The sequence below is a fragment of the Urocitellus parryii genome, chromosome 15 (genome assembly GCF_045843805.1).
Source record: "Urocitellus parryii isolate mUroPar1 chromosome 15, mUroPar1.hap1, whole genome shotgun sequence".
NCBI classification, from domain to species: domain Eukaryota; kingdom Metazoa; phylum Chordata; class Mammalia; order Rodentia; family Sciuridae; genus Urocitellus; species Urocitellus parryii.
In genome coordinates, this window is record NC_135545.1 from 42793645 (window position 1) to 42819894 (window position 26250).

The window sequence follows — 26250 nt, forward strand, 5'->3', positions numbered from 1 at the left end:
AAAGTATAGACTGAGCTGGACATAGAGGTACACGCCTGTAATTACTGTGACTCCAGAAGCTAAGCAGGAAGATCTCAATTTTGACGCCAACCTCAGCAACTTAGGGAGACCCTGTCACAAAAAGAACTGAGGGGGCTGGAGTTGTGGCTCAGCAATAGAGTGCTTACCTAGCACATGCGAGGCCTTTGGTTCAATCCTCAGCACCTCGTAAAAATAAATAAAATAAAGATATTGTGTCCAACTACAACTAAAAACTAAATATTTAATAAAAAAAGGGGAGGGGGCTGGGGTTGTGGCTCAGCGGTAGAGAGCTTGCCTTGCATGTGTAGGATCCTGGATTTGATCCTCAGCACCACATGAAAATAAATAAAAGGTATTATGTCCAACTACAACTAAAAAATAAATAAAATATGTGAAATAAAAGTATTGTGTCCAACTACAACTAAAAAAATAAATATTAAAAAAAAATTAAAAAAAAGGAGATGAGGGGTGTGGTAAAGCACTCTAGTACCCAAAAAAGGAAAAAAAAATAGAGATTGAAAGTCTTCCATTCCTTAATCAGAAGGAATCTTTACTCTTTTATCTTTTGATCCTCTTTTATTTTGAATATATGATGTATTAAAAAAAAGAAGGAAGAAATTTCATAGTGGAAAGTTGCTGTGGAGAGGACAATGAGTTTGAATTTTAGACCCTGTGATTCCATAAGGAGGGCCTGGATTGTGTGTGTGTGAAGGACAGATGGAACTGGGTGAGTGCCTGGGTTTCCTTAAGGCCTCTAAGGTTTGTATCCTGAGCCCTCTAAGTTTTGTATCTCAAATGCAGAGCTAGTGGCTCCTTCATCCTACCAATTCTCAAAATGTAGGCCCAACATGGCCAGTATGTAGTGATTTTTTTTTTATTATTAGCAGGGATTGAACCCTGAGCTACATCTTCAGCCCTTTTTATTTTTTATTGTGAGACAGAATCTCACCAAATTGCAGAGGCCGGCTTTGAACTTGTGATCTTCCTGGCTTCCCCTCCCAAGCTGCTGGGAGTATAGGCAAGCATGACCAACCCTGGAAGTCTGTAGTGATTTAATGTTCTCTCTGATTGAATCTGTCATCCTTACACATGAAATTAAACTGTTAACTGAACTTAAACCTTCTGAGCACATCCTGTGAGCATCATTAGTATGTAGTGGGTATACCGAATTTATTGGATTTGTTTTTCTCCCCTTTATTCAGATTTTTAAAGATTCCCTCCTCTACTACTCTCTCCCACGACACTGATTATTAAAGTAACTCATTGCATTCTGTAGAACATGGGAAATATGGAAAATTATAAAGAGAAGACTAGGGTTATGGCTCAGGTGTGGAGCACTTGCCTGGTATGTGTTGGGCACTGGGTTCTCAGCACTGCATAAAAATAAAATGAAATAAAGGTCTATAAAAAAACCAAAAAAATAAATACAACAATAAAATTCTAAATAGAGCAATAATAAAATTGTGAAGAGAGATGCACATGCCAATAATCCCAGTTTCTTGGGAGGCTGAGGTAGTAGGATCACAAGTTCAAAGCCAGCCTGAGCAACTTCTGAGACCCTGTCTCCAAATGAAAAATAGAGAGGATTGTGTATGTAGGTCAACAATAGAGCAATTTCTAGTACTAGAATCAATTTCTAGTACTGAAGAGGGACACAAGGGCAGAAAATTGTTTTTGATAATGTCGTTAGAATGAGAAGACTACATTTACAAAGAAGTCAGAGTGACAGTCAGTGAAAAGGAGTATAAAGAATCGGTTTTAAATACACATGCAGTCTCTGCCAAACTCTGAAGACACCAGCATATGCTGCAGTAGTTCCTATGTCAAGCTAAACCAAGGCCCTAGCTGCATTGAAAATCATTTACAACAATTTCCAGGGCTTCTCTCAAATTTTTGTATATTTGAATAACTTTATAATTAACACAACAGCAACAATAAATTTTTTATTTTTTTTTAAAAATGGGTAAGATTTAAAAAGAAACATGCCTTAGGGGTCCTAGTTAAATAAATATCCTCTCTACAGAGCAGCTTAGCCAGTCAGCTTCTGTGGCAATACTTTCTTGGCAGGAATTTTGGGCCTGGGACAGCCCAGGGTCTTTTCTGTCTCTGCTGGAGCTCGGCGTTTCTTGGGAGCCCCTCTGCCTCTTTGGTTTGGCTTCTGGGCTGGCTTCTCTGCTGGCTTTTCTGCTTTGGCCTTTGGTGGAGTGGCCAAGGGAGCATCTCCATAGAGTCGGTAGCCACCAACCAGGCAGTATGCCTCCCCATGCCAGCCCACCTGCGTTTCTCCACATCCTTGGTAGAAGACATGGTAGTATGCAGGTGTAGAAGGAGACATGGGAGGCACTGCTGCTGGAAAGAAAACCAGAACTGATTAATTGCTTCTGTTTTATACACTCTGCCCCCAGGACCTCGCTCTCCTGTTGCTTCCTGTTTCTGACTGAAGCCCTCTTCTCTGCTTGGCATTCAAACACAGCCTTTGCCTGTGACCTCTATGGATGCTTTGCCTGTCTCCTCAAGGGATGCTGTCAAAGTACTTGAGTTCTGTGGAGCCAATGGAAGCAGCAGGAAAACAGTCAAACCTCAAAATATCCCAAACAGCTGTCCCTCAGTGTCTCCCTTCTATAACTGAGAAAAACGTATTTTCTGAGGCTTTAATGGAAATAATTTTCAAGGTTTGGAAAAAATGGTCTAATATACATCGGTTTAGAACTCCTTCCACCTTGGCAGTTCCCATTGGGGCCCATTCGTAAAGCCTGTTTCAACCACACTGAATTCTAGCCCAGTTTTTATATATTTTTCTAATGCAATTCTTTTTCGAGATTTTTTTTGCTATGTTTCCCCAGACTGGACTGGAACTCTTGAGCTCAAGTGATCCTCCTGCCTTAGCCTCCTGAATAGCTGGGACTATATTGGGGTACCTGCCCAACTCTACCACTTTCTGAAGGCCATATACTGGGGCAGAGGGATTAAGAGATTTAGATCCAAATTCTGGGTACCAAGTTTAGGTCCAATAGCCTTCTCACAAACACTTCCTGAGACATCATTTCCTCAGACCTCCAGACTTGGTAACATGAGACTGGCCCTTCTGTTCTTCCCAACTGCATGACACCACCCTTTTCCTTGGCAGTTCAGACTGGGATATGTGTGCAGGGGTTCATGTGAGTGTGTCCATGACAGTATGGTAAAGGTGCCTGAGTTTGAAGGTGAGGTTTTTGAGAGGCCAATAGCTATTTCTTAGAGTGCTCCATTTATCACTTGATAATAAATGCACACTAGGCTCTTGTAAGACTCTTATTATGAAACGATCTGAGATAGAAGCGTCCTTTCTGTTTTGGTGATGGGGATCACCGTGTTGCTCAGGTTTTACTATATTCCTCACTCAGATGCTTGAGCCTAATTCCTGGACTCAGGTGATCTTCCCACTCAGCCACCCAAGCAGTTGGGCCTATAGGTGTGTACCAGTGTGCTGCACTCTGAAGGAAGCACTGGGGGAGGCTAAAGGGGAAGGCTAGATTGATAAAGATTAGCACCTTTCTGAACACTTATTCTCAGCATTGAACAGAAACACTGTGGGTCCTTGAGGGAGCGCCAGACCATTGGTCTTACTCATGGCTAGAGAAGTTCTGAGGTGTGATGGGGAAACCCTAAAGGAAGATGTGGCAGTCAAGTGAGGTTGTATATTTACCAGGGGCTCCATTACAGATGGCCTGGGCCTACCTGCTGTACTGCTCTCCCAGGGGACAGCAGACAAGTTAGACTGAATATAGAATATCCGGTCAGACATATTCTCTGGAGCAACCAGACACTCTGGTGTCCTGTAGAGAACTAGTAGAGAAGTTTTCTAGCATCATCCTGCCATGGAAACTTAGGCTTGTGATGTCATCACTACCCAATGAGGTCACAGAAAGGAATGTGTGACTTGAGTAGCAGGCTTCAGACCCTTCTATTTTATGGTAAGCAGGGTGAAAGAAGTGAACTCTGCCTCAGCGCTCCCTTCTGGCCTCTCCCCTCATTTCCTAGTCAACTAACCACTATTTGTGTAGCACAGCTGGGAGTTGAGGACAGCCTATGACTACAGGTGGCTTGAGAACCCAAATTCTGAAACTGATCAGTCATGATTAAACACAGAGACAGCTAGGTTTCATGGCCCTGATGCTAAGCATTTAAGTGTTGCAGAGGCAGAGACTTGAGTGGATTATTTGTTGAGGGAATGCTCCTTGGAAGTGGTCTGAACATAAGTTAAGATTTAGGCTGGGTTGGTAACCCACAAGTGGCCTGTAATTCCAGTGGCTTGCCAGGCTGAGGCAGATTTTTAATTCAAAGCCATCCTCAGCAACTTAGTGAGGCTCTGAGCAACTCAGTAACACCCTGCATCTAATGAAATATAGAAAAAGGGCTGGGGGTGTTACTCAATAATTGAATGCCCCTGAGTTCAATCCCCTGTACCAAAAACAACAACAAAAACCCAAACAACAACAACAACAAAAACCCAAAATCTGTATATGTAGAAAAGCATTACAATTTGGATTAAAATCAAAGGCAGGTTCCTCTTCACCTTATTCTGCCCCAAAGATTAGTCCTTTGATGGGTTGGAAGTGTGCTTCAATGGTAGAGTCTTGATAGAGTGTTTGGCTAGTATGTGAGGCCAGAGGTGTGATCCTGTGCACTAGAAAAAAAATGAAATAAAATTTTTGCACCATCACTGTTTATAAGAGAGGTCTCAAACAGATGTTAAGGGGCCTACCAAGGTTCCACAAGTAGTGTAGAGGTGTTGTGCTCAACAGTAGAGTTTCAGTTATTTATTTGGGGCTTCAGATTTATAGCTGATAGGATGATCATGTCACATTTTAAGGTAATGGACAATGAGAAGACTGTTAAAGGTGCTCCAAGGCAAAATGAGGATCTCCAATGACTTTATAAAGTGGAAATGACAGGCCCATTTTTTTTTTTTTTTTGTGGTGCTGGGCCTTGTGCATATGAGGCAAGCACTCTACCAATTGAGCTATATCCCCAGCCCATGAAAAGCCGATTTTAACATAAAATTTGAAATGTGTTCATGACAAAATGACATTACAAAATTACCACATTATCATTTCAATACCATTCAAAAAAAAAAAAAAGCAAACAAACTATGTGTGGTCGGTCATGCAAGCCTATAATTCCAGCAACTCAGGAGGCTTAGGCAGGCAGACCACAAGTTTGAGGCCAGTCTCAGCAATTTAGTGAGACTCTGTTTCAAAATAAAAATAAAAAGGGCTGAGGATGTAGGTCAGTGGTAAAGCACATCTGGGTTCAATCCCTTATCTCACAATAAGTAATAAAAACAGGGAAGAGGCCTGGGAAGCAGCCTAGAGGTAGAGTGCCCCTGAGTTCAAATATTGGTCCTGCAAAAAAAAAAATAAAGAAAGAAAGAAAAAGACCTGGAGAAGTAGCTCATGGATAGAGAGCTTTCTGTCCACAGCACTGCAATGAAAGAAAATAAACTGAGTCTTTGTCCTACATGTTGCAATTTGGAGTGTGACGAGGCAGCCCATAAAACATAAAAACATCATTTATTGCTAGAAGTCATGACATTACAAAAAACAAAATGCATTTTATTCACATTTTATGTGAAAGAATATGCTACTATGGTCCAATGCTCCATTGGTTCAATGTTCCATAGCTCCACTGATTGCCAGTAGCTCATCTTTCAAAGCCACAAGCAGCTCACCAAGCCCTGAGAAGAATTAAAGGCAGTCTAAGTGACAAATGTGTTCACCCAACCAGGCACCAGAAATGATCCCTAATCCAGATCCCATTTTAGTTAGCCAAAATCAAGCTTGCTGAGGCAAAGGCTCTCTCACTGAGGATGCTAGTCCTGGAAGGCTTCTCCTTGGATGAGCTGTAAGTTCAACCTTCTGAACTAGGCTCACATCCCAGGGAATATATATAGAATATCCGGTCAGACATATTCTCTGGAGTTGATGACTGTGCCTGGCACCTTGATCCCAATCTCTGCTCTGTGGATGTTATTTTACAGGGTGAGGGAAAAAATCATAATTGACAAAAAGTTCCACATGGGTGCTGTGTAGGTCCTGATTGGTTATGTCTGTGCAGGGTATTTGTTTGTTTGAAACCAGGGATTGAATCCAGGGTTGTTTAACCAATGAGCCATATCCTTGGCCCTTTTTATTTTTAATTTTTAGGCTGAGGCTCTCTTTGAACTTGTGATCCTCCTGGCTTGCCCTCCTAAGCTATTGGGAGTATAGGCGTGCACCACTGCCCCTGGGAGTCTGTGGTGAATTACTGTTCTCTCTGATTGAATCCGTCATCCTTAAACAATAAAATTAACTAACAACTGAACTTGAATCTTCTGAGCACATCCTGTGAGGATTCATTAGTTTGCAGTGTGTATACTGTATTTATTGGATTTGTTTTTCTCCCCTTCATTCAGATTTTTGAAGATTCCCTCTTCTACTACTCTCCCTGAGACACTGATTATTAAAGTAATTCATTGCATTGTCTAGTACATGGGATATATGGAAAGTGTAAAAAGCTAAGTATGATGGCATGGGCCCATAATCACAGCTCCTCAGGAGGCTGAGCTCAATGGTAGGGCAACCCTGGATTCAATTCTCAGTACTGAAGAGGGAAAAAAGAAAAGGGCAGGGGAATTGTTGGTAATAATCTCATTGTCATGAAACAACCAGTATTGTTAGGATTGAGTTTTAAGTGGCTCTGAGTTGGTGGTTTCTGTTTGCTGGTGTTTCGTTCAAGTTTGGCATGTATCTGGATCCTCAAGACTGGGACATTGTTGGTGGCAGAGGAGAATCTCCTGGACAAGGTTTGTGTCCCTGAGTGTCTTTGCTGTTGTGGGTACCGAAGTATTGGTATGAGAGGAAGAAGGAGTATTTAATCTCATCATTTAGGGAGGATCCATTGTTTTTAAAGGGATGGAAGATAGTGGTGTTAAGTTTCCTATGACACTGAGATCTGAGTAAGGAGTGGGAAGGTCTGAAAAGGATTTTTTTTTTTGTCCCAGGGATTGAACTGAGGGGTGCTTAAACATCAAACCACATCCTCAGTCCTTCTAATTTTATTTTTTATTTTGAGACAGGGTCTCACGAAGTTTCTGAGGGCCTGGGTAAGTTGCCGAGGCTGGCCTTGAACTTGTGATCCTCCTGCTTTAGCCTCCCAAGCTGCTGATTACAGACATGAGCCACTTTACTTTCTACCTATCTTTGTTTTTTAAAGTCTAATTTAAGCCATGGGAGTATAGCTTAGTAGTAAGGCATCTACTTAGCCCTGGGTTCCATCCCCAGCCTCAATAACCAACAAACAAGCAAGCAGACAAAAAAGGGTCATCCTCCTGCATAAATTCTTTTGCAGTTCCAATTGCTCTTAGAATATCCCAAATTTTTTGTTTTGCTTTCAAGTTCTGGGGAGTTAGCTGCCACCAACCCTTCCAACCTCAGCAAACCCTTTGCTTCTAAACTGTAGCTGTGTCAGTCATACAGCCTCCCACTACAGGGCCTTGACACAAGCCATACTGTCTGCCTGTTGCCAACTGCTGGGGCTACTGAGGCAGGCCCAGGATGGGAAATTTTGTCACTAGGAAGTGATAAGTATGCAAGTTCTACCTCTAATTGGTCCCCTATGCTGTTTTAAAATAAACAAAGTCCTGTGGAAAAGGCAGTGGTAGAAACAGTTTTCTTCAAATTCATGTGGTAGCAGAGCTAATCACCCCTGCTGATTTTCAATGTATTGCAAGAACATGCTGTGAAGGCCAGGTGTGGTGGCAGCACCCCCTTAATCCCACTGAGTAGGGGCGGAGAGGGGGACATATATAGGAGGATTGCAGGTTCTAGGCCAACCTCAACAAATGAGCAAGGCCCTAGGTAATTTAGTGAGACTGAGTCTCAAAAAGGCCTGGGGAAGTGGATCAGTGGTAAAGTGCCCCTGGGTTAAATCCCTGGTACAAATAAATAAACAAATAAATAAAAATAAAGGGTTGTTGGTGTAACTTCATGGTAGAGTGCCCCTGTGTTCAGTCCCAATTAGAGAGAGAGAGGGGGGTGGGGGGAGAGGGAATGATGAAGTTGGGGGGGGGGCGAAGGAGGCTGAGGGAGGGAGGAAGAGAGGGAGAGGGAGAAGTAAAATAAAAACAGTATTCTGGGACATCAAACTTAGGCTGAGTTATAGGTTCCACTTAACATGCTCAGGTGCTCAGTTGCAGGGATGGTTGGAAATGGGGGCTTACTTGGTATCCAGTTTTGCCCAGATGATGGTCATCAGTATATCCGAGGACCCCCAGATCCTGGTCCTGGAGTTTCACACTCTCCCTGCCTCTTCCTTGGTATTCCTCTTTTCTGGTCCCATAGTTACTGACAGTGAAATTCCCAAGAAACAATAGTTTTCTAAACTGGAAGACAGCTTGGCCACTCCTCAAATCATAAAGCCTAGGCCAAGGCTGGAGTTGTGGCTCAGAGGTAGAGTGCTTGTCTAGCACAGGCGAGGCCCTGGGTTAGATCCTCAGCACCACATAAAAATAAAGGTATTGTTGGGCTGGGGATGTGGCTCAAGCGGTAGCACGCTCGCCTGGCGTGCATGCGGCCCGGGTTCGATCCTCAGCACCACATACAAATAAAGATGTTGTGTCCGCCGAGAACTAAGAAAAAATAAATAAATATTAAAATTCTCTCTCTCTCTGTCCCCCTCTCTCTCTCACTCTCTCTTTAAAAAACAAAAAAAAGGTATTGTGTCCAACTACAATTAAAATATTAAAAAAAAAGCCTAGGACACTTTTCCTGAAGTGATAGCACATTTTTCTTTCTCACAAGGCACTCAATGATTATTTTGCTAGGAGAAATGCAGTAACCACGAACACATCTTCATTTCCTGCTCCCACCCAACCTTTTCTTCAGCCTCTCTTCATTCTCCATCTATCTATCCTGCACCCTCGCCAACCTCTAGTCTAACAGTCCTAGGCTGCTCTTTGAGGGAGATGACTCTTGTCCCCTCTGTACCACATAGCTCTGCCTGGTTTCAGACAATATTGAGGATCTGCATATAAGGACCCCACGGTAAACTTATTTGTTGTATATGAGAAGCTTGAAGTTTCTAACTGGGCTGCTTCTGGAGATCAGATGTGTGCATCACAGAGACATGGAGCCTATGTCCTGAGTTTGGTTTACATGCTGTGCTTGTACTTGAGATATCAGCATCAGCAGGCAGTGTGTGTTCCAGGGTACAGGAGCTGCTTCCAGCAAGATCCTCAAGGAGGGGTCCTGGGATTCAAATGGCCCCCCGGAACTGTATGTGATCATTAGTTGCTTGGATGGGGACAGATCTTGCAGAAATCTGCCAAATCTAAATCCTTTCTTGTGACCTTCCTTCTGTACAAACAGAAACATGGGGATTCCTCTCCACACCCTGCTTAAGGTTTTGCTGGGAACTCTTCTTCCTCCTCTGGTCTTCTTCCTCATCCTTGTTTTCGTCCTGTTCTTCCTCACAGCAGTCTGATGTGGTTGCCTGAAGCTGATGTGGTAAATGAACTTGAGCACTCTATGACCACCACCACTTTATGTTGGCACATGTTTCTCCACCACCAGTCCCCAGCAAGTGTGCGAATGAGGATGTGGGGAAAAGGTACACTCATACATTGTTGGTGGCACTGCAAATTGGTGCAACCACTCTGATAATTATCATAAATTATCATGTTGAAATCTTCCTGCTTGTCCCATTTTTTAATAGATGTATTTGAATTTTAATAGCTCTTCTTCATGTCTGTTATGGCTCCATCTGTAGGTTCTTCTTCCCTCTTTTTTCTTCCTTGCAATTTATTTGTTGAAAAAAATCATGTCCTTGTCCTTAGAGTTTTCTCTGGTTTTGAGTTTGATGATTGCATTCCATGGTATCATTGAACATGTTCCTCTACTCCTTGTTTTTCCTATAAACTGGTATTTGTTAGAAGATTTTATTTGGAGACAAGGTCTTGCTCTGTTGCTCAGGCCACACTGTGAATTATGGGCTGCTGATGTGACACAGGCCAAACCTTGTGCTGTTCCTTATCTGTTGACTGCCCCCAACCCCCATTCCCAACTGTCCCCTTAACTGCTGAGATAGACATTCCACTGGTAACAGCCAGCGCCTTACTGCTAAGGCTCACACAGCCAGAGTGATCTTTTAGGCATCTTCATCAGATTTCTTCACTACCCTGTTCAAATCTATCCTATAACCTCCCGCTTCACATCTAAAACAAGATCTATACTCCTCAGTGTTGCCGATGTGGCCCACTGGGGTCTTCCTTATACCTGCTTCTCCAACCACAACTTTCCTTCTTCTGGGGCTTTCCTTCCTGGCCACAGTAACCTTTCTGCTCCTTGAGTAGCTCAGTCTCATTTCTAACTCGGGGTCTTTTTGTGTACCTTTTGGTCCAGGGATTCTCTCTTCAGCTCCTCACATGACTCTCTTGATCCCATCTCTGCCGAAATGCCCTCTTTTTCAAATAAGCCTTCTCTTACTGTTTTGTATAACTATTCCTTATCACTCTATGCTTTTATTTTCCTGTATAGCACTTTTTTTGTGTGTCTGTGCGGTGCTGGGGATTGAACCCAGGGGCTTGTGCATGTGAGGCAAGCACTCTATATCCCCAGCCCTGTATGGCAATTTTAATTACTTGATTTTTTAAAATTTTGTTTAGTGCTGGGGAATGAAACACAGGAGTTGGCCCACACTAGGCAAGCACCTTGTGACTGAGCTACAACTGCTGACCCTGAAATTGTATTGTATCCTTATCTCATCCTTTGTTGGTTGTGCCTTAATGAGAGAAATTTATTTGTTAATATATTGGAAGTAGCTAGCTAGCAGCTTGCTATCTGAAATGTAACAGGTTCTCAAAAACACTTGTTGAATAAATGAATAGCTGGATGGGTAGACTGTAGATGGACCAGCATCTTCTCATTCCTTCCCGTCTTCTCACACACTCACATATACCACATACATATGGACGCACTTAGCATATTTTTTTGTTTTGGCTCTGGGAATGGAACCCCATTAGCCTCGTGCATGCTACAGTACGTGTGCTCTACTATGGAGCTACACCCTCAGCTCAAGGCTCTCATTTCTTGATGAACTGATCTGGGTGCTGACCCAGGCATCATTCAGTTAGGCATCATTGCAGATGTTATGTTAAAAACTGTACCTGAAAGTCCCTTCTGAAGACAGAAGGCCTTAGAAGACCTAGTCCTCCATGTAGGAATGTACTTCAAGGGAACGAGGGGGTTTGAAGCTTGACCTTGAATAAGCTGAATTTCAAGTCAAACATTGTTACAGAAAAATTTATTGAGGAGTATAGGGTGTCTTGTGGCCATAAAGGACTGGGAATAAAGGAGCATGAGAGGCTCAGGGTGGCGCTACTGACTTTCCCCAACCCTTCCTGTTCCAGGTAGCTATTGTGCCTGGCTGAGAGCACAGGAAGGGGGCTCCCTGGGTAAACGGTGCTTCCAGTTTCAGGAAGCCTACCTGATGGTTTGTGCTGATGTTTCTGGCAGTGAGTCAGGGCTGGACCTATTTGATGGATAGGTCACCAGTTGGCCCCTCTTTCTGCACTTGACTCCTCCTCCCCTTGAAGAGTGCAGTGTTCTCTGTTCTGCACAAGGAGGTACTGCACAGCATTGCGCAAAGGAATGCCAGGCCTTCTTCAAGGCCAGCTTTAGCCCTGCTTTGTTCAAAGGAGCCTCTCCTTTCAAATCCCATTTTCTTGCCTGTGGCAGTTTATATGGAAGGGAATCCCTGGCTGAGAAAGGCTCATGCAGATTGACTGAAGTTCTGTCTCAAGTAGGGGCAGTGGAGACTTCAGAAGATGGATTAGCTGAACATATTTAGTGAAGACTACCTAATTTAAAAAAATTATTTATTAAATATATAATCACATATTGATACAGTTAATCATTATAGGGAAAAAAGATTTGAACAACTGTATTGTGACAAAAGGAATTCTAGATGCTGGGTGCTAAGCCTGCAGGGCTCCAGCGTGCTCTGTTGTGTGCAGGGTTGGTGCCCATGTGGGATCTGGGAGGCATTTCCACTGTATTTCCCTCTTTTGTGAGTATTTTAAGCATTATATGTTATTTAGCCAACTGGCAACCACGAGTGAATGGATGAAGAAAAGCCCCTTAGAATGGGAAGACTGTTTACAAAAAAGTCACTGATAGCCAGTGAGGAGTTAAAGGATGGCTTTTTAATACAGATCCAGTCGCTGCCAAGCTCTGAAGACACCAGTACAAGCTGCAGTAGTCCTTATGACAAGCTAAACCAAGGTCCTAGCTGTGACACCATTGAAAATAATTTGAAACCATCTTCAGTTCTCTCAATTTTTTGTACATTTTAATAACTTTATAATGAACAATAAATTTTTTTTCTGTGAAATATATAGGAATTATAATTTAAAAAACAGAAGAAGCTGTATTAGTTGTCCTGTGTAGTCAATGTTTGTGCTCTCTACAGAGGCCCATCCAGCAAGCTTCTGTGGCAATGGTCTCTTGCCACTCTGCTTTAAGCCACTAACTTTGGGGCGAGGGCAACCAGGGTCTTTTCTGTCTCTGCTGGAGCTTGGCGTTTCTTGGGAGCCCCCCTGGCTTGCTGCATTGGCTTCTCTGTTTGGCCTTTGCTGGAGTGGCCAAGGGAGCATCTCTATAGAGCCAGTACCCACCAACAAGGCAGTATGTCTCCCCATGCCAGCCCACCTGGGTTTCTCCACATCCTTGGTAGAGGACGTGGTAATACACAGGTGTAGGAGGAGATGTGGGAGGCACTGCTGCTAGAAAGAAAATCAGAACTGATCAGTCATTTCTGCTTTATATATATTTCTGCCACCAGGACCTCATTCTCTTGTTGCTTCCTGTTTCTGAAGGAAGCCCTCTTATCTGCTTGGCTTCCCAAACATAGCCTTTCCCTGTCTCTTCAAGGGATGCTTGCTGTCAAAGTACTTGAGTTCTGTGAAGCCAGTGGAAGCAGCAGAACCAGATCTCTCTTCCCCATTCCTAGAGAGAACAGTCTAAGCTTAATATTATCACAAAAAGCCCTCACTCAGTCTCTCCCATCTACAACTGGAAAAAAAATCCCCTCCCCCCTGTAATGGAGATTGAACCCAGGGGCACTTGTCCATGAGCCACAGGCCTAGCCCTGTTTTGTATTTTATTTAGAGACAGGGTCTCACTGAGTTGTTTAGGACCTCACTATTGCTAAGGCTGGCTTTGAACTTTCGATTCTCCTGTCTCATCCTTCCAAAAATTTCTTAAGTTCTATGATTTCTGAGAAAGAAAAAAGAAACAATAGGCCTGGGATATAGCTCAGTGGTGGAGAGCTTGCCATCCACAGTACTGCAATGAAAGAAAATAAAATCATCTGAGTCTTTGATCTACATGTGGCAATTTGGAGTGTGAATTATCAAATACAATGAAGTTCTGCCCCAGTGATAATTGTTAAGGAAGCCGATAAAGCATCATTTATCATTTGAAAGCATGCCACGACACAAAATAAAACCCATTTTAAGATTGACCCAAATATATGCTTTCTGAGAATCTTGGGGAACTCTGGATAAAAGTGAAATGTTCCCCAAAGTGTTTATAAGGAAGTGAAACCAGGCATGAAGAACAAAAGCAGAAGAATGGATCAAATTTGAATTCCTGAATTCTTGTTTTGCTCTGGGATTATTTTCATTAAGATCAGGGACCACCTATTGCTGTCTCCTTTCTAGAAAATAAAATGTGCTTGAGAGAAAAATGTAGTCAGGTTGAAAAGTTCCTACATATATGAGAATGCTCCAGCATGTATTTCTTGGAATTTTCTTTTTACCTTCTTCAGAGAGAAGGGAAATACTGTGGGGCCAGTACAGTTGCTGACATCCCAGTGTTATTCTTGGCAGAGATTATGTTTAGTATCTTTCAACTTATGGCCTTAAAACTCTTTCTAGACAGAAAACAGCTGGGTTCTGGTCTGTGAAAGCTTTGAGCTGCCTGAGGATGATGCATAAGAAAAAGGACACAGAGGCACATGTGGATCAGCAATCTGGGGCTTACTAGGTGTGCAGTGCCCACATCTGACCCTATTTTTAGGAATTTCAGCTTTCTAACTATTGTTCTGTTTGACAGACATCTCTGTGTGTATTCCTTTGATGTGAATTAAGTCTAAAATGAAAAAAAAATTTTATTCTTCATGTATTACGTGAAAGGCTATGCTCCTATGGTCCCATGCTTCTGTTCCAAAGGTGGCCAGTACCTTATCTTTCAAAGCCACAAGCAGCTCACCAGGCCTTGAGAGGCATTAAGGGCAGTGTAAATGATAAGTGTGTTCACCCACCCAGGACACTAGAAAAGATTCCTTATCCAGAATTCCAGTTTAGTTGGCCAAAAACAAGCTTGCTGAGGTAAAGGCTCTCTCACTGAGGATGCTAGTCCTGGAAGGCTTCTCCTTGGATGAGCTGTAAGTTCAACCTTCTGAACCGGGCTCACATCCCAGGGATAGGTAAAAAAGCTGATTGTGCCTGACACCTTGCTCCCAATCCCTGCTCTGTGGATGTAATCTTGCAGGGTGAGGGGAAAATCATAATTAACAACCAATTCCACATGGGTGCTGTCTAGGCCCCAGGAGGCTGTTTATGCAAAGCAGTGTGTCTTGGGAGCACTTTTAGAGGCATTATAAGATACCTATTCTCACTGAGGCTGGCATTTGCCCCTGAAGCCTTAGGTGTTTGATTTTGTGGTCATCCAGAATATATTCCTACCTGATTTCCAGTGAAGGAGGCCAGAGACCCCCACACTGAAGACCCTTGCCATGATTAAGCTTCTCCTCTGGTCAGAAAGATTTTTACAAAGAGTATCAGCAGGCAGGATGTCTGCAGAAGGCTTGTGGTTTGAAACTTACTCTTTCTTGTAAATGCCAGGATTGCACACACAAGGTATGAGTAGAGTCTGCAAGCTCATTGTACAGAGCACTTGTCAGCACTAACTGAGCTTTGGGGTTGAAAGGATCTTGTAAGAAAGCTGGGCCTTGGGCTATATAACTCTTTTCCAAGATGTAGTTTACCAAAATGTTTCTGCCTCATCCAACAGCATGAAGGAGAGTTGCTCCAGGGTGATCAGTTGACTCTTCAGGGCCTTCCACAGAGCCCTCAGAGTGGCAACTAGCATATATGTGCTGAAGGTTGTTTGGACAGCTGCAGCCTGATTCTACTCATGCCATGACCTCCTTCTAGTTCTTGTACCCGCAGGCCCAACGAGCGGCCTAGCGATTGGGCCACAGCCTGCACCTGTTCTGCTAATTTTCGGGAAGGCACAAGGACCAGACCCCGAGGGGCAGATATGCGGTGGGTTTCCAGAGCTGGACGATCAACAAGCCTTTGCAACAGAGGAAGTAAATAGCTCCTTTGCATGGCAAAGGAGGTGGTGGCTGTGAAGCAGTGGGGGTCTGGTGCGTGACTGCACGGTGGTGGGCCGAACGACTTCGGGAGCAGCATCGTGCCGTGCGCGCAGCACCCCAGGCTCCAGACCCAGGTCCGCGAAGCTGCCGTCGGACGGCAGGCCCCGCAGCGCTGGCGCCTCCAGTTGTGTGCGCTCCATGCTCCCAGTCACGCGAGGCGAGCACTCTCAACGGTCCAGCGTGAGGCGAGCTGGCTGGTTTAACTCAGGCCGCTGGGCAATCCACGGACGCTCTGTCGCTGTTCCTGCCGCCGCGGTAGAGCTCGCGGAATGAGTACCACTGGGAGGGGATCCTAGAGGATCCCTGCAGCAACTGAGCTACGACCAACCACAGCAACGTCGGGCGAGCGACAGTCCTGTTGCCCTTGTTGTTGGAGAGGCGCACGTCAGTGACGTCACGCATGCGCCGCTTCCGAGCGTACGGCGGCTGGCTCGGCTCAGTAAGGTGCGGAGCTGGAGACGCGTCAGGAAGTGGGGAGGATTCCCTAAGTTTCAGTGACTGCTAGGTCTGTAGATCAGCACCGGGATGGCGATATCCAGATCTAGACCGCCTTTGGGTGGGGAGCACGGTGGAGGCGGGAGCATGGGCCTGCAATATCCGGCGTCAGTGGGGCCCTGGTCTTATGGACCTGGTGGGCTGGTGTCTTCTGGAGATCGGGTGCCCATTCTTTGAGGTTCTCGTTTGTCGTCCTCATTGCCCCTGTTGATGACTTGTTTAGTACCAGGCTCCCCTAGTAAATTCTTTGGGTTAGGGATGCGGTGACGTTTCCAGACGTGCGGAAAGACTGGTAATACGTGTTTTCCCAGCGTCTGAATGAATGGTAGGCCTGGGGACTGAGACAAGGGTGTGGAATTATAAATCTAAGCTCAATTCCCGCTCCACTCTGGCTCAGAACTCGCAGTACAAGGTGGTGTCCTTAAGCTTATTTTTTTCTCTGAAGTGGGAGGTAAGTTGATAAGGCTTTCTTTTTAGTGGTGACATCTCTTCTTCACATTAAAAAAATTTATTTTTAAAGTCAAATTTCTCTCTCTGCTTCCTTGTCACCTTTCCAAGTTTCCCATCCTGAATACACCACTCTCGCAGCCAACTCACCTTCTATCTCAAGTATGGTAATTTCTCAGATAGTAGTAGAAAAGATCCAGAAGTCCTCAGCTTTGTTATGTGGCTTATCTCACATAGGCCTGGTCAGTAAGAATATTTAACTGAAATTCAGGTATTCAAGTTGTAAAAGAGTTACACTAATCATACTTCCTGAAAAGTTCTCTCTTGATTGTAGATCCTTCCTATCCTCAGATTGCGAATCTGTGGATTCAATCAAGTGTGGATTGAAAATATGCAGGAGAAAAATGTATCTGGCACTAGTGGAATATCTCAGTTGGTAGAACTCTTGCATGGTAGGAGTGAGGCACTGGGTTCAGTCTCCAGCAGGACACACACACACACACACACACACACACAGAGAAAAAATAAAGAAAGAAAAAAGGAAATTTGTATTGAATATTAAGAGACCTTTTGTTTTGGTGGGAAAGCCTTGAACCAAGAACCTCAAAAGATGCTAGGCAAGCTCTCATAATGCCTTTATCCTCATCCCTTTAACAGTGTCTTACTAGGTTGTCTAGGCTGGCCTTGCACTTGCAATCCTTCTATTTCACCCTCCCAAGTAGCTGGGATGATAGGTGTGTGCCTCCAGCACAGCTTCTATGCTACTTTTATGATTCTTTCTAAAAACGTAGAGATCATTGGAAGTCTGACCTGACAATTTTCCTCCATTTCAATGTGCTCTTGCACCAAGCCAGAACAGATAATGGTTGCTGACTCAAATAACAAAAAGGGGCTAAGGGTGTTGCTCAGTGGTTAAGTGTTATGGGTTCAACCCTGAGCACAAAAATAAATAAATAAGGGGCTGGGGTGGTGGCTCAGTGGTAGAGTGCTCACCTAGCATATATGAGGCACTGGGTTCGATCCTAGGCACCACATAAAAACAAACTAATGTATCCACCTAAAAGTAAAGATAGATAGATAGATAAATAAATAAATAAATAAGGGAATAAATAAATAAAATTGCAGCCCACCAGAACTGGTAGCACACGTTTGCAGTCTTGGTAATTGGGGGGTTAAGGCAGAAGAATCTTTTGAGTCAGGAGTTGGAGACCAGCGTGGGCCATATAATGAATGAGACCCTGTGTTAAAACAAAATAAAGAAACAAACTAAAAAAGTAAAAATAAGATTGCTGCATTTTAAGAAAGGCAAAGTTTGCAGTTCATCTCCTGCTCTTTTCTCTTACAGGTCCCTACCAGTTTTTCAATCTGCTGCTTAATGACTTTTGCCTGTGTTCCTCCAGTAGCATGAAAGCTCTGCTGAGCAGGAATTTTTGTCTGTTTTGTGTTTTAATGTATTCCAGGAGACTAGGACAGTGCCCCGCAGAGATTAAGTACTTAATGAATAGTGGTTCGATGAATGAGTGAACTTGCATATTTTATAAGATCAGACAAAAGGAACGCAAATGACTGTGGGTTGGAAGGAAAAAGGAAAATCTGTCCTTGCTAAGAGAAGGGACTGTTTCCACTTGAATTTCTGACCCTTATTTTCCTGTTCTTCAGGTGAAACAGAGGAGGAATGATTGTGAATAGTGTCTCTCTGTGCTACCACAACAAACTCATCTTAGCCCCTATGGTTTGGGTCGGCACTCTCCCAATGCGGCTGCTGGCCCTGGATTATGGAGCTGACATTGTTTACTGTGAGGTAAGTGCTCCTGGTTTTCTGGGAGGGCTTTCCCACAAGTGCAGCCTCCTCATTTGGATGTGGGAGTGGTCAGGAGTGGAGGAGGCAGGATGGGAACTCCCCACACAGGTGTTTGTTGAAAGTGGGAGGGGAGCAACAGGCAGGCACTGATGAGTTCCGTGGGCCCTACTGAGGGCCAGCATCCTGGGCAGCACAGAGGAGTTTGGGTTACTGAGATGAGTAGATGAGCATCAAGTTGGGGAAGTGCCGTGGCCCCTGTAGGAGCTAACATACATTTAGTACATCAGTAAATGGACTCGGAGGTTAGGAAGAAGAGGAAAAGGACCAAAATCAGGCTAAGGAAGCTGGATGAGGTTGGTTTTTGGTTGCCATAGGGTTTTCTATTGGTGATAGCTGGTAGGCCAGTAGATATACTTGCTGACTGCTCTGGAGAAAAGTAGGCTTTAGACCCAGGTTTAAAAAGATCTGTCAAGGGGCTAGAGTTGCAACTCAGCAGTAGAATGCTTGCCTCAATTTCTATCACCACAAATATATAAGCAAATTAAGGAAATGTCCATCAACAACTAAAAAATATTTTTAAAAATCTATCAGGAAAAATAGAATTAAAGGAGTAGCTAATGTTGGATGATGAAGGAATGTGAGCAGTGGTTCTCAATTGAGTATGTATCAGAATTAATTTGGAGAGCTTTCTTTTTTTTAATATCTTTATTTTGTTTGTTTATTTTTATGTGGTGCTGAGGATTGAACCCAGTGCCTCACATGTGTGAGGCAAGCACTCTGCCACTGAGCCACAATCCCAGCCCTAAGTATAGGCAATGGCATGACTGTGGCTCTAAAAGGCAATAAGAGGAATCCTTGTAGTGATGGGATCATTCTGTTTCTTACCTGTGTCAGGGTCAGTGTCCTGATTGTGATTTTGTGTTATTGTTAAGATGTTGCCATTGGGGAAACTGGTGAAGGGTACTTAGGTCTAAGATCTCTCTGACTTCCTTACAGCTGCATGTGAACCCAGTTACTCTAAGATAAAATGTTCAATTGGAGAGGACCCCACTGTGTAGAGATTAGGGAAGGTCTGTGAGTGGAGTTGGGGAAAATACCCTATATTCTGTGTGGGGTGTTTGAGAACAAGAGTCAACATGAGAAGTAAAAATATGAGAAAATAGACAAATTAAGAAGAGTCTATGGACTGGGGTTATGTCTCAGTGGTAGAGTGCTTGCCTCACATGCGTGAGGTTTCATCCTAAGCACCACATAAAAATAAATAAATAAATAAAATAAAGATATTGTGTCTATGTACAACTAAAAATATTTAAAAAGTACTGTTAGGGAAGGCAGAAGTCAGGTCTGTGAACAATGTCAGATGGTACAGAGAGATTGAATTGCAAGAAGACTGGTGGTGGTATATGTGAGAATGAGGTCACTGGGGCCTGGTGAGGAGTTAAGGGCTTAAAGATGAACAGCAAACAAGGAGGCAGAAAAAGGACTGCTGGCTACAACTTCAGCTACATAAGCGTGGAACAAGTATAGGCAGGTGGCTTGAAGGAAAGGAAGTAGGGGAAGTGAGATATTTATAGATGAGTTGCATGTTTGAGGAATTAGAGGAAGGAAGGAGTTAGAAGTGAGGGGGTACCAGGGGTGATGGCCAGTGGTGGAGTGGAGTCAGTTTCTTTTTTTTTTTTTAATTTTTCTTTTGGAGGGGAAAGGGTTTTTTATTTTTTATTTTTTTTGGCAGTGCTGAGGGTGGAACCCAGGACCTTGTATATGCTAGGCAGGTACTCTGGGACTGAACTATATATCCTCAGCTTAGGACACAGGATTCTTTTTTTTTTTTTTTTTTGTTCTTGTTGTTAAATTTGTTCTTTTTTGTTATACATTATAAGAGAATGTATTTTGGCATAATATACATACATGGAGTATAACTTATTCTAATTAGGATCCTATTCTTGTTGTTGTACATGATGTGGAGTTACCCTGGTCTTATATTCAAAACAAGACTAGGAGACTAGGAAGGTTATGTCTTATTAATTCAACTGTCCTTCCCATTCCCCTTCCTACTGCCTTCCCTTTGTTTTCCTTTGTCTAATCCAGTAGAATTATATTCTTCCCCTTCCTACCCTCTGTTGTTCTTGGTTAGCATCCATATATTAGAACATTCAGCCTTTGGTGTTTTGGGATTAGCTTATTTCACTCAGCAGGATTTTCTCCAGTTCCATCCATTTACCAACAAATGCCATAATTTCATTATTCTTCATGATTGAGTAATATTCCATTGTGTATATATACCACATTTTCTTTTTTTTTAATTTGTTGAAGGTCACCTAGGTTGGTTCCATAGCTTATCTATTATGAATTGTGTTGCTCTAAACATTGATGTGGCTGTGTCACTGTAGTATACTGATTTTACATCCCTTGAGTATAGACCAAAGAGTGGGATAACTGCATCAGTTGGTAGTTCCATTCCAAGTTTCTACTTGCTCCCCACATCCTTGCCCACATTTATTGTTACTTGTATTGTTTATAATTGCCATTCTCACTGGAGTGCGATGGAATCTCAGTGTAGTAATGTGTATTTCTTAATTTTGCTAGATATGTTGAACATTTTTTTCACATATTTTTTGACCATTCATATTTCTTCATTTCTAGTAACATACTATAGAAATGATCCCTGAAAGTATAGTCTTATATTTCTTCATTTCTGAAGTGCCTGTTTGTTGAAGGACACCCAGGTTGGTTTCATAGTTTAGCTATTGTGAATTGAGCTGCTCTAAACATTGATGTGGCTGCATCACTCTAGTATGCTGATTGTTTTTAAACATTATTTTAGATGTTGAGGGACATTTAATTTATTCATTTATTTATACATGGTGTTGAGAATCGAACCCAGTTTCTCACACATGCTGGGCAAGCACTCTATCACTGAGACACAACCCTAGCCTCTAGTTATTCTGATTTTAAGTCCTTTGGGGTAACATTAGGTAACATTAGGTCATTAGTACCAATAACCACATTATTGTTTAGAGTATCAGTAAGGTTGCTTATTCTGAAGTTACATTTAATAGTTACAATATGTAATGTTCAGGGCTTTGTGCAGTTCTCAAGGAGGTCCATTGTCTGAAGTTACTGTTAGGCTGACAGCTCCAGGAGTGCCTGACCTTGGTGAAAAGTAGTTACCAAGCAAACAAGTTCCTTTATTCCCAGGAGTTATGTGCCTAAGATTAAGGTGGAAGCTGATAAGACTCTAGCACGGAGGGCATTACCATAGCAACCAGGCATCCTATGCCTTTGCACAGGAACTTTCCCAGGCACCAAGCATGTCACAGCCATGAAGTCATCAGGGACACCAATCCCAAACACAGAACCCCTTTAAATTTTTTATTCTAATTTATCATATATGACAGCAGAATGCATTACAATTCCTATTACACATATGGAGTACAGTTTTTAATATCTCTGGTTGTATAGAAAGTATATTCACACAATTTGTATCTTCATACTTGTACTCATGGTAATGATGTCCATCTCATTCACCATCTTTTTTACACCTCTTGCCCCCTTCCTTCTTCCATCCTCTTTGCCCTGTCTAGAGTTCCTCTAATATTCCCATGGTCCCCCTCCCAACCCCACTATGAATAAGCCTCTTTATATCAGAAAAAACATTTGACATTGGTGTTTTGGGATTGGCTAACATCACTTTGCATTATATTCTCTAACTCCATCCACTTACCTGCAAATGTCATGATTTTATTCTCTTTTATTGCTGAGTAATATTCCATTTTGTATATATACCACGTTTTCTTTATCCATTCATCTACTGAGGTTCTACAGTGTAGCTATTATGTGCTGCAATAAACATTGATGTGGCTGTTGATAGATCCAACCTGATTTTCTCTCAAAATTGGGAGCCATCTCGCCACAAAGCCATGAAAAGATAATTTCGGCTTTAGTATAAATTACTGCAAATTCTGAACCTGCTTGGAATGCCTGCCCATGCCTTGAACTCACCCATGCCTGGCTCTCTGACCAGATAGCAGCCCTCTCTGAAACTTTAGTGACACCTCATAAATATTGGCCTTCCCTGGCCAGATAACGACCCTCTCTGAGGCTCTAATGATCCTCATAAATTCTGATGTTGGGGCCAGCAAAAAATGTAAACTACCATTTGTGTTATGCTCCTCAGAGTTCTGTTATCTGTATCCCCCCCTTTGTGTAACTTTCTGGGCTATAAAGCCGAACTGCAGGAAAGCTGCGGCTGCTGTCTTGTTCCTGTGGTTTTGGGTGGGAGAGGCAGCCCAGCCGGTCGAAATAATAAGCTTGCTTTAATTTGATTTTAATTGGAGTCAGTGGTCTTTTCTTGCGTCCTGGTCTAAAAGCTATGTCCCTGTAGTATGGCTGTTTTTAAGTCCTCTGGGTATAGACTGAGGAGTGAGATAGCTGGTGGTTCCATTCCAAGTTTTCTAAGGAATCTCCATACTGTTTTCCATATTGGCTGCACCATTTTGCAGTCCCACCAGCAGTGTATGAGTGTGCCTTTTTAGCCACATCCTTACCAACACTTATTATTGTTTGTATTCTTAATAGCTGCCATTCTGACTGGAGTAAGATGAAATCTTAGAGTAGTTTGATTTGCATTTCTCTAATCACTAGAGTGTTGAATATCTTTTTATATATTTGTTGATTGATTGTATATCCTCTTCTGAGAAGTGTCTGTTCAGGGCCTTGGCCCAATTATTGATTGGGTTATTTGTTATTTTGGTGTTTAGCTTTTTCAGTTCTTTATATACCCTAGAGATTAGTGCTCTGATGTGCAAGTGGTAAAAATTTGCTCCCAAGCTGTAGGCTCTCTCTTCACCTCACTGATTTTTTCTTTTGTTGAGAAGAAACTTTTTAGTTCCAATCCATCCCATTTATTAATTCTTTTTTTAAAAAATTTTGTTTTTAAAGACCTTTATTTCAATTACTTATTTTTATGTGGTGCTGAGGTTCAAACCCAGGGTCTCACATCTGTGAGGCAAGCGCTCTACTGCTGAGCCACAGCCCCAGCCCCAGCCCCAGCCCCAGCCCCAGCCCATTTGTTAATTCTTGTTTATACTTCTTGCGCTATAGGAGTGTTCTTAAGGAAATAATGTCCTAATCCCATATGATTGAGATCTAGGCCTACTTTTCTTTTGTTACACGCAGGGTCTCTGGTTTAATTCCTAGGTCCTTGATCCACTTTGAGTTTTGTGCATGGTGAGAAATAGGGATTTAATTTCATTTTGTTACATATGGAGTTCCAGTTTTCCCAGCACCATTGTTAAAGAGGCTATCTTTTCTCCAATGTATGTTTTTGGAGCCTTTGTCTAATATAAGATAACTGTAAATGGGGCTGGAGTTGTGGTGCATTGGTAGAGCGCTAGCTTAGCACATGTAAGGCCCTGGGTTCGATCCTCAGCATCACATAAAAATAAATTAAAAAAAATAAAGGTACAATACCTTTGGGTCCAACTACAACTAAAAATAAACATTTTTTAATAAAAAAATAAGATAACTGTAATTATGTGGGTTAGTCTCTGTGTCCTCTATTCTGTACCATTGATCTACCAGTCTATTTTGGTGCCAGTACCATGCTGTTTTTGTTAGTGTTGCTCTGTAGTATAATTTAAGGTCTGGTATAGTGATGCCACCTACTTCATTCTTCTTGCTAAGAATTGCTTTGACTATTCTGGGTCTCTTATTTTTCCAGGTAAATTTCATGACTGCTTTTTCTATTTCTATGAGGAATGTCATTGGGATTTTGATTGGAATTGCATTAAATCTGTATAATGCTTTTAGTTGTATGGCCATTTTGACATATTAATTCTTCCTATCCAAGAACAAGGGAGATATTTCCATCCTCTAAGGTCTGCCTCAATTTCTTTCTTTAGCATTCTGTAGTTTTCTCTGTAGAGGTCTTTCACCTCTTTTGTTAGTTTAATTTGCAAGTATTTTTTTTGAAGCTATTATAAATGGCATAGTTTCCTCATTTCCCTTTCAGAGGATTTGTCCCTGACAAATTTATGCCTATGATTTTCTTTTTAAAATAATAACCATCCTAATGATCATATGAGGTATATTTCATTTGTTTATTTGGAAATGTCATATTAATTTTTCTTTCTATTTTTTTTAAAGAGACAGAGAATGAATCTTTTTTGTAGATGGACACAACACAATGCCTTTATTTATTTATTTATTTATTTTTATGTGGTGCTGAGAATCGGATCCAGGTTGTGCCCGTGCTAGGGGAGCACTCTATCGCTGAGCCACAATCCCAGCCCTCTTTCTTTCTTTCTTTCTTTCTTTCTTTTTTTTTTAAAGAGAGAGAAAGAGAGAATTTTTAATATTTATTTTTTTTTTTTTTAGTTTTTGGCGGATACAACATCTTTGTATGTGGTGCTGAGGATTGAACCCGGGCCGCACGCATGCCAAGCGAGCGTGCTACCCCTTGAGCCACATCCCCAGCCCCTCCAGCCCTCTTTCTATTTTTTTTTTTTGTTTTATGGTAGTGGGGATTGAACCAAGGGATGCTTTACCACTGACCCCTATCCCCAGTTCTTTTAATTTTTTTTTTTAATCTTGAGACAGGGTTTTTTTTAAGTTACTGAGGTCTTAGTAAGTATCTGAGGCTGGGATTACAGGTATGTGCCATGGTGCCCAACTCCCTCCATGCTTATGATACTAAATTTGAAGATCCCCTTATTTCTTTTCTTTCTGTGTCTGCTTGAATGTTTCCTGAGTTGGGAGCTCACTGGATAGACTTTTCATTCCAGTGTTCATCTCAAATTTTCGTCTCTATGCTTCTTTTTTCTGGTCCCAGTTTTATCATTCATTAGGCCTTTCTTCAGAGCTCTTCACTTGTCACCTTCTGCCTAGGTATCGAGGTGAGAGGTTGTTTGAGGAGAGTGGGCTTGAGCTGAGACTAATAAATGAGGAGAATGTCTCAGTATCCATGTTCTAGGTAGTTATCTGCTCTCTGAGTGGCTCATCCTTCCTCAAACATCTCCAAGGTTCCTGTTAAGATAACCTGATAACCTGATTGAGGATAGCTTACTCAGGGCCCTGTTTTCCATGCTTAGGTGGAGAGGACCACATTACATGTCCCCCAAATCACGATTTGTTGTTAGTACTAGTGTGACCGTCCATGCAATACCCATGTGATGTGAAATGAAGGTAGTTTTCCTGAGTCCAGGGCCTTCTCTTATGTCCAGGGTCTACATGTCCAGGACTGACCATTGTTCTCCAATTTCTCTACAGGAGCTGATTGACCTCAAGATGCTTCAGTGCAAGAGAGTTGTCAATGGTGAGTCCAGCCCTGGCCCAGAATTGTGTGTGTGCTCATTTGGCTTAGGTGATACTACCACTGTCCCTACCTGGGTTCCTGCTGGGCTGCATAATGTGATTGTGTGGATCATGTGCTCCCTTGAGAGCAGTCATTGCTCTCCACCTAAAGCCTGATGTGAAGCAGGCTAAGAATGCCTTGGTGACATAGAAATGACCATGTTTCCTATACAGAAGGGACCCTAGGATCCTTGAAGTCACAATGGCTTCAGTGCTTGGCCTGGCCTGTGACTTGGGCAAGTCATAGGACTTCTTTCCACCATAATTTCTTATCATTCAAATGTAATTATGAGCCTTAGTTTATTTAAATTGTATAGTTAAAGTGACGACGAAATAAGATAAGGAAACAGTAAGTAGTTTGTACACCTTAAGCCCTGTGAAAATGGAAGTGCTTGTGGTGAACTATGGGTTTTCTTCTAGTTTATTGATGAGGCTGATTCTGCTTTGATTAGAGTTGTGGTAATCTTTGAGGTTTCTGATACATACGTATGTACATATACACATATATATATCAAATCTTGATATTTCACAAAAAGACATGACTCAATTTCGTCAAATTCTCTTTTATTTACATTTTTGTATGTTATGAAAAAAATCAATATTATGAATCCATAAAACCTAGAAAATGAAAATCCTCCATAATCTCATACTTAAAGAGTTAATCAAGGTGGGTA

General features: G+C 42.4%; 1 protein-coding gene and 2 pseudogenes across 6 annotated transcripts in view; 1 reads left to right on the forward strand and 2 right to left on the reverse strand.

Moving 5' to 3' along the window:
- Positions 1-15882, reverse strand: part of LOC144250307 (putative ATP-dependent RNA helicase DDX28) — a 34777-nt pseudogene extending 18895 nt beyond the window's left edge.
- LOC144250385 (tRNA-dihydrouridine(20) synthase [NAD(P)+]-like) overlaps positions 1-26250 on the forward strand; it is a 74725-nt gene that overhangs the window by 3017 nt on the left and 45458 nt on the right. For 4 of the 6 annotated variants that reach the window (XR_013342469.1, XR_013342468.1, XR_013342470.1 and 1 more), the window contains exons 1-3: positions 15639-15985; positions 18082-18223; positions 25493-25538. Coding sequence is in view for 1 of the 6 variants with exons in the window: in XM_077793169.1 (XP_077649295.1) it covers positions 18098-18223; positions 25493-25538 (172 nt within the window). In the remaining 5 variants the exon portion in view is untranslated. Of the gene's footprint in view, positions 1-15638; positions 15986-18081; positions 18224-25492; positions 25539-26250 lie in introns of those variants that run through there. The other 2 variants (XR_013342471.1, XR_013342472.1) reach the window with 1 other exon arrangement.
- On the reverse strand, positions 20811-20904 carry LOC144250531 (small nucleolar RNA U3; annotated as a pseudogene).